Below are 7,219 nucleotides of genomic sequence, written 5' to 3'. Positions count from 1 at the left end.
TAAAAATTTCATTTAAAATCGCAAGTAAAATATTGTTTAACTGTGTTTATTCAAAACGCTACACAAGTAAAACTTCAACAAATTGCATTCTTTCTAATCCAAAGCATTTCACCTTCACCAAGATAATTTTAGTTTGTGCATCACGTCTTTGCTCCTGTTGATAACATCTAACCGGCGGAGGCTGCTGGATTTGCTAGCGTCGATCCTCGTCGTTCTCATTCCTGGGACGGCGAGTGGTAAGTGGTCGACCCTTAGGCTCTGGTCCTGGCTGGGGCAGCGGTTCGGCGGCTGCCAAAGTGCCAATGCCGCCAATGAGGGCCAAGACACCGAATATGAGGAAGAGATTAAACCACTTCATATTGAAATTGTTAACCGTTTGAAGCTTTGTTGGCGTCACTTGTTCGTCAACTGATGACTGATTCTACAAAACGCCCCTTTTATTACCCGAAGTTCTTATGCTTATGTAAATGTCGCTGAGAAAACCTATCAAGAGCGTTTAGTTTATGTTCGAAGATCTAGCGATAAAAATGGGCGGACATACATTTAGGTAATTGACTTCAACAACATTGAACAATTGTTTGCTGAATTGTTCACATTGCCAACGAATGACAATTGTGCCGCAGCGTGGGATTCTCTAGAAGAGACATCTCTAGACAGCTTGACATTTTAAGCTGACTTATTGTTAACTCTGGCTCAAAATTTACTGTATTTATATTTTGGATATTTTCTCATTAATTCGAATAGTTTGATCATGTAAGCTTGAAAAAGTAACATTAGAATTTTCTTAAGCGAAATTACATAAATAATAAAATAAATATAAACATTATACAAAGAGTTATATCACCAAGATTGAACGCCTCTGCGAGACAATTTTTTTCGATATCTTACAATGTAAAAACTAAATGCTTAACTTGATTTTCAACATACATCTTACCCAAAAACTTTTGGGCGTACATCAAAAACTAGTTGATCTAATACGATAGAGTATACAATACAATATTAACAGGAACATTTATGAAATACTCGCAACTTATGAAAAGTTAATTCTAATTCGATGAATTCTCAAGTACTAAGTAACTTATGAGCAACGACTGTCATTTACAAACGAAATCTTAATTAATGATGCATCTATCAAAAATGCTAATAACTGTTAACAATGACATTACAACTAAATATAATTAAAACTATGCAGATCCCTTGTGTGATAGGCATTGCAGTATTAACTTCTCCTGAAAAAATTGATCAAATTCGTTGTTTTCCTGTTCGCGTCGCAGCTCCTCCCCAATCTGCTGCCACATGCTTTCAAAGCCACAGTCCCACTGGCGGCTGCTTTTTTCAGTCTCATAGACGCTGTCTTCAAAGGAGAAGCTGTATTCGTGCTCGTAATCACACATTTTGAAATATAACTGAAAGAAAGGAAAGAAATCGGTTAATCAACATTATCGATAATAGTGATATCGAAAAGTGGGCAGCCCTCCAACGATTGCTGTTATCAACATTATCAACAGGTAAAGGAACAGCTGTTGAAGGAAGATGTCGCGAAAGCAGGTTTTAAATTTGATCAACACGATCGTTGCAAACTCGTAGGTGATATAGATTCATTTTTAACAGCTTTAGTTTTGATTATTAATGTACATTTTCAGTTGCAAGTGTCCCGCTCACTCACACAACTATGGATCGGCAGCAACAACAACGCAAACGGGACAGAAAGAATACGCTTTTGAGGTAAGTCTCCGCCGGGCAAAGTCCAGCTAATCTTCGAGAATAAAATTTATCTGGTCACAGATGTCAGCATCGACGGTGCGCTTTGGACCAGGAGTAAGCAAAGAGCTGGGAGCAGATTTGCTTAACTTGGGAGCCAAGAATGTTTGTCTGGTAACGGACAAGAATGTGGCCAAGTTGCCCTCGGTACGAGTTGCTCTCGATTCATTGGCCCGACATGGAATCAACTATGAGGTGTACGACGATACGCGAGTGGAGCCGACGGATGAAAGCTTCTGGCAGGCTGCTCAGTTTGCACGCCGTAAACAATTTGATGCATTTGTGGCCATTGGCGGGGGATCATCCATGGACACCGCCAAAGCGGCTAATCTATTCTGCAGTGATCCGGAAGCTGATCTGCTAGACTACGTCAACGCGCCCATTGGCAGAGCTAAAGAGGCAAGAATGTAATGGACAGTAAATCCTTTCAAGGTGATAACTCAATTTCTCGTAGATTTCCGTTAAGCTGAAGCCACTAATCGCAGTTCCAACCACATCTGGCACTGGCTCGGAAACCACTGGAGTAGCCATCTTTGACTACAAGAGACTGCACGCCAAGACGGGCATCTCCAGCAAGCATCTAAAGCCAACTCTGGGTGAGCACACTCTCTGAAAAAATGGCACTTTGTTGACTTGTTTTCCTTCTCGCAGCTATTGTCGATCCCTTGCACACACTCACACAGCCGGAACGGGTGATGGCATTCGCAGGATTCGATGTCTTTTGTCATGCCCTAGAAAGCTTTACGGCTGTCGATTATCGCGAACGTGGTCCAGCGCCATCTAATCCCAGTCTTCGTCCAACGTACCAAGGCAGAAATCCCATTTCAGATGTCTGGGCGCGTTTTGCTCTCGACGTCATACGCACAAACTTCTTGGACGCCATATATCAGCCCGATAATCTAGAGGCGCGATCTCGCATGCATCTCGCATCCACCATGGCGGGAGTGGGCTTTGGCAATGCTGGCGTGCACCTTTGTCATGGTCTCTCATATCCAATCTCCGGACATGTGCGAGACTACAGGCCATCGGGTTACTCCGGTGACCATGCTCTTATTCCACACGGTCTGTCAGTGGTGATCAGTGCACCTGCTGTCTTTGAGTTTACAGCTGCCGCATGTCCAGAGCGACATCTCGAAGCAGCTCAGATCCTGGGCGCTGACACAGCCGGAGTGAAAAATGCTGATGCTGGACGTCTTTTGGCAGACACTGTGCGTAGTTACATGCAGCGTGCTGGCATTGAAAATGGCCTTCGTGAACTTGGCTTTTCCAGCGGTGATATTCCATCTCTAGTCGAGGGAACCTTGTCCCAAGAACGCATTATAAAAATGTCGCCTCGGGAGCAATCAAGCGAGGATTTGGCCAAACTCTTTGAGAACTCTATGCACGTTTATTAATCTGAAATATTTGCATACCTTTTAAGTTTTTCGCTGAAGCACAATGTAAAACTGAATAACGGATCTTTTTATCAATGAAGTTGGCTGCATTGCAAAAAGATTTCAGGGCTTCCTTAGGTATCATATAAACCAGTTCCACTGCGAACATTAAACCATTGCTAATATGTCCTGTTTGTCAATTAAAATTTTTTTATATTAGAGAAAAAGAATTCAAACCATATATCTTCCTTTGAAGTTTGAAAATTTAAAGCTTTTCTCTTTTGTTTTATATTTTTAAATTTTTTTATTGCCTGTTTTTAATAATCTATCTCGTTTTGATGACCAAATTTGATCAACACTGCAATGAGCAAGTGATTTGCTGTTATTGAATACAAGTACTACTGATAGAGCCACTAATCAAATAAGTTTTGTATGTAAGCTCTAATATTCTGTACAAATACATTTTTTAATAAAGAAATTTCTAGCATTAATAAATATTTAATATTATGAAAACAACACATCGCTTTTTTTTATTATCTAAATTTATAAATCTATTAAATTTACTGTATTTTTTCCTAATTAAATATTAAAGACAATAAATTTTTATAGGTAAAGAGTATTTTATTCCGTGCATGCTTTGTGTTTCGCTTGCTGTGCCAGCAACGAGCTCTGCCAGCCAACTGAATCGAAACCATAAATAATTTCCCTCCACCAAAAAATTTCCCAGTGGACGCAATGTCATGATGTTAGCTGAGACACTTTCAGTTGTATGGGATTGTATGGGGTGACTTCTCTATAGGCTATTTGCTTAGTCGCAAGAGAGAACAAGTGATCAAGAAAGAGCTAGTGTGCAAAAAAGCGCAAGTAATCAGTAATGAACAACTTGGAAGGAACATGTTCATTTGCTCACTTCAGTAAGCAACTCTTTTTTGTCCAATCACTCATTTCTTATCAGATAGTCATATTTGTTCACTCGACAAATGTAGACTGCAATTGACGAGCAATATTTTAGTTTATTAAATTCAGTTGTGTAGATCAAACATGAGTTACGAGGTGGATATTAACGTAGACATTAAAGAATTAATATTGTTGGAAAATGTAAGAATAGTTTTATTTAATTGTGTTTATATTCGGAGTCTCTTGCACTTCTATTATCTTTAGTAGCCGACTGATATAATATACGTATACTGGTAATTATATTTATTATCTTTTAGATTGGCTTCGGCTCGTTTGGCGATGTATATACTGCAAACTGTCCCACTAAATTTGGATACAAGATAATTGCAGTCAAAAAGCTTAGGCACTCACAAGATTCTATCAAATATCTGGAACGGGAGCTTATTATTTTATCGCGTTTAAAACATCCGAATATTGTCACATTATACGGTATCTCTAAAGATCAAGCGAACAGATTTCACATTCTCTTAGAGTATTCAGAGTGTGGATCTCTTTACAATTTATTGCACAATGAACAATATACTGTTTTAGATATTTGTAGACCATTTTGGATGCTTCAATGTGCCAAGGTTTGATTTATAACCCTTGTACTGATCTATAGTATATATACTGATAAAAAATTGGCATTCCGTTCTCTTTTACAGGGTATTGCATACTTGCATGAGAGAAATATAATCCATCGGGATCTAAAAACAGAAAATATTTTGCTTTTTAACAAGTTTCGTACACTAAAATTGTGTGATTTTGGCACAGTGAAAGAAATTGCATCAAACAATACAGGAAATACTGGGACTCCAAATTATATGGCACCAGAAGTTTGTATTTCTAAGTTCTATAAGTAGAGCAGAATGATCTTCAAGTAAAGAATTTATTTTATTAGGTTGCAAATGGTGAAAAATACGACACAAAATGCGATGTTTATAGTTTCGGAATTATTTTCTGGGAGGTAATGTCAAGGCAAAAGCCTTTTTACCACTTGGGAGACATTCATCCAGTGGCACTTCAAAAAAAAGTCGCTGAGGGTAAGAACATTTCTTAAAGAAAACTTATAATTTTCTTTTTCCGAATTTTTAATTGTAATTGTAATTGTAGAAGGAAAATAATTAAAATTTTAATTTTACCTCAAAAAAATCTCACTTTTATTAGAATTATGATTAGTTTTGTGCAAGAATTAAATTTTGAAAATTGTGTACCTTATAAATGTGTTTAAAATTGTATTTAAATTCTAATGACAAATGCAATACAAAAATAGTTTAATTGAATTTTTACCATTTCAGGAATTCGTCCACCCATGAATGACATCCAGAATTTAAGAAATTTGGAAGGGATAGAAGAATTGATAGAAAAATGTTGGCATATGGAATCAATGAATCGACCGACAATACAACAAGTACTCAAAAAACTGAAGACTTCATATGGATATATTGAATTCGAAGACGATCTCTTTAATGTAGAGATATTGGAAACGAATGACAGCTTGAAAGTGAAAGACTTAATATTGCAAGTACCAAGCACGATTAAAAAAATTCCTCGGCAAGACATTATTTTAGAGGGAAAGGTATTAACTTTAAGTAAATCACATTTGGTCAGAAGTTTTTTCAATTTTGGTTTCTGTATAATTTAGTATATTGGAATTGGAGCGTTTGGCGACGTCCACAAAGCCAAGTGGAGAACTGTAGACGACGAAAAAAGAATTGCCGCCAAAAGATATAGATACCTTGGTAATGTAGATAGTTACTTAGAGAGAGAGCTCAAATACATATCGAGTCTAAACCACGAGAATATTATAACAATACATGGCATCAGTGTGGATAATGATTATAGAGTTCTTTTATTATATGAGTATGCGAATTGTGGATCACTTGACAATTTGCTGCATGGCAATAAAGAAATTTTGGATTACTCATATATTGAAGCGTTAAATTGGATGCATCAATTAGTCAAGGTAAATTCCAGATATCACCTTTATTAATTACATTGTCTTAAATTCAATATATAATTTATAGGGAATGGCTTACATGCATGACAGGAATATTGTTCATCGTAATTTGAAACCATCAAAACTGCTATTTGTCCACAATTTTCGAACAGTAAAAATTTGTAGCTCCAGCTGCATGACTGAAGTCTCTACTCAGATGACTTTTGCAACTGATATTGCCGTTTATATGGCCCCAGAGGTTAGTTATTTTTCAACTTTCATGTATAGATAAATTTACCATAAATAAATGAGTTCTTTAATTGAGTAGGTTTTTAATGGTCAGACATTCACGAAGAAGTGCGATGTCTATAGCTTTGGAATCATACTCTGGGAGGTCATGTCAAGAAAAAGACCATTTGAAAATAAAGGCAATGTACACATTCATAATCTTGTTTTGGAAGGTGAGTAAGCCAAATAAGTATCAAACTGTTTTATAACATTTTTTTGCAGGTAGTCGTCCTGATCTGAATGATGCCAACATTTTTGATAAAAATTCCATTTCCATCAAAAATTTGATTTCCAAGTGCTGGAATTCAGATCCACAGGAGAGACCTACTATGAATGACTTAACTGTGTCTCTTGGCAACGGGATTTAATATAGGGACATAAGAATAACCGAATTCATAAGATTGTATAAGTAGGTTTAGCGATGTGTTCACCGTACTTTTCTTAAAGATAATCAAGTTTCTTCAAAGCACAAAACAATATGTCGAATTTTATGACCACAACTTCCGGACTCTCAAGTTAACTATTGCAAAATTATCAATTTTATAATCTCAATCGCAAGTTCGTTATCGAGCAGGTTGTTATTTTTGTTAGGATAATAAAACATTAGTCAGTTGTTGTTATCTTCTTATAGAGTAAACACATTCGCATCGCTGCACAGCGGTCAAAATGATCAAATAATTCCAAAGGTATTTCGAATGTATTTACTTATTAAAAATATATTTATGTTTATAAAAATTATTTATTTATTATTTTTATATTTATGTTTATCACTTTTTGTGGAAACATGTTTTCGGCAGTTCTTAAAAAAAATTATTTGGGTTTGTTAACGCCATTGCAGAGCGCTGTATTCCATTTCGACTACTTGTTTCAATGGCAGCTATATGATATAGTTAACCGATTTGAACTGGTAAGGATATAAAAT

At 36.5% G+C, this 7,219-nt stretch overlaps 4 protein-coding genes across 6 annotated transcripts; 2 read left to right on the top strand and 2 right to left on the bottom strand.

Moving 5' to 3' along the window:
- Positions 1-30: 30 nt before the first annotated feature.
- Positions 31-436, bottom strand: LOC117783204. The gene has a single exon (XM_034620474.1). The coding sequence runs from the start codon at positions 356-358 to the stop codon at positions 194-196; it is 165 nt and encodes a 54-aa protein (XP_034476365.1). The 5' UTR covers positions 359-436; the 3' UTR covers positions 31-193.
- A 243-nt stretch (positions 437-679) lies between these two features.
- Positions 680-3,341, bottom strand: LOC117783203. Its single transcript, XM_034620473.1, has 2 exons — positions 3,174-3,341; positions 680-1,406 (listed from the first exon to the last, which is right to left on the bottom strand). The coding sequence occupies exon 2, from the start codon at positions 1,392-1,394 to the stop codon at positions 1,185-1,187; it is 210 nt and encodes a 69-aa protein (XP_034476364.1). The 5' UTR covers positions 1,395-1,406; positions 3,174-3,341; the 3' UTR covers positions 680-1,184.
- Positions 1,473-3,314, top strand: LOC117783201 (probable hydroxyacid-oxoacid transhydrogenase, mitochondrial). The gene is made up of 5 exons (XM_034620471.1): positions 1,473-1,583; positions 1,644-1,725; positions 1,786-2,160; positions 2,216-2,357; positions 2,413-3,314. The coding sequence occupies exons 1-5, from the start codon at positions 1,534-1,536 to the stop codon at positions 3,153-3,155; spliced, it is 1,392 nt and encodes a 463-aa protein (XP_034476362.1). The 5' UTR covers positions 1,473-1,533; the 3' UTR covers positions 3,156-3,314.
- A 755-nt stretch (positions 3,342-4,096) lies between the features above and the next one.
- LOC117784211 (mitogen-activated protein kinase kinase kinase 7-like) lies at positions 4,097-7,153 on the top strand. Of its 3 annotated transcripts, none has more exons than XM_034621883.1 (9): positions 4,097-4,232; positions 4,349-4,660; positions 4,736-4,906; positions 4,972-5,037; positions 5,369-5,649; positions 5,716-6,036; positions 6,098-6,268; positions 6,338-6,474; positions 6,524-7,153. In XM_034621883.1, the coding sequence occupies exons 5-9, from the start codon at positions 5,383-5,385 to the stop codon at positions 6,663-6,665; spliced, it is 1,038 nt and encodes a 345-aa protein (XP_034477774.1). In that variant the 5' UTR covers positions 4,097-4,232; positions 4,349-4,660; positions 4,736-4,906; positions 4,972-5,037; positions 5,369-5,382; the 3' UTR covers positions 6,666-7,153. The 3 variants fall into 3 exon arrangements, with proteins under 3 accessions (XP_034477774.1, XP_034477773.1, XP_034477771.1); XM_034621882.1 differs by having other exon boundaries at positions 4,972-5,113; positions 6,338-6,470; positions 6,520-7,153; XM_034621880.1 differs by having other exon boundaries at positions 4,972-5,113.
- The last annotated feature ends 66 nt before the right edge of the window (positions 7,154-7,219 follow it).

This window comes from Drosophila innubila (assembly GCF_004354385.1).
Source record: "Drosophila innubila isolate TH190305 chromosome 2R unlocalized genomic scaffold, UK_Dinn_1.0 1_C_2R, whole genome shotgun sequence".
Lineage (NCBI taxonomy): Eukaryota > Metazoa > Arthropoda > Insecta > Diptera > Drosophilidae > Drosophila > Drosophila innubila.
This window is presented reverse-complemented; position numbering and strand designations above follow the sequence as displayed.

Bases quoted from the DNA above. Each gene is read 5' to 3' on its own strand.
- LOC117783203 (XM_034620473.1), bottom strand. From the start codon at position 1,394: ATGTGTGATTACGAGCACGAATACAGCTTCTCCTTTGAAGACAGCGTC.
- LOC117783201 (XM_034620471.1), top strand. From the start codon at position 1,534: ATGTCGCGAAAGCAGGTTTTAAATTTGATCAACACGATCGTTGCAAAC. The intron at 1,584-1,643 runs GTAGGTGATATA...GTACATTTTCAG, and splicing joins AACACGATCGTTGCAAACTC to TTGCAAGTGTCCCGCTCACT. The intron at 1,726-1,785 runs GTAAGTCTCCGC...ATCTGGTCACAG, and splicing joins AGAAAGAATACGCTTTTGAG to ATGTCAGCATCGACGGTGCG.
- LOC117783204 (XM_034620474.1), bottom strand. From the start codon at position 358: ATGAAGTGGTTTAATCTCTTCCTCATATTCGGTGTCTTGGCCCTCATT.
- LOC117784211 (XM_034621882.1), top strand. From the start codon at position 4,176: ATGAGTTACGAGGTGGATATTAACGTAGACATTAAAGAATTAATATTG. The intron at 4,233-4,348 runs GTAAGAATAGTT...ATTATCTTTTAG, and splicing joins AATTAATATTGTTGGAAAAT to ATTGGCTTCGGCTCGTTTGG. The intron at 6,471-6,519 runs GTGAGTAAGCCA...ATTTTTTTGCAG, and splicing joins TCATAATCTTGTTTTGGAAG to GTAGTCGTCCTGATCTGAAT.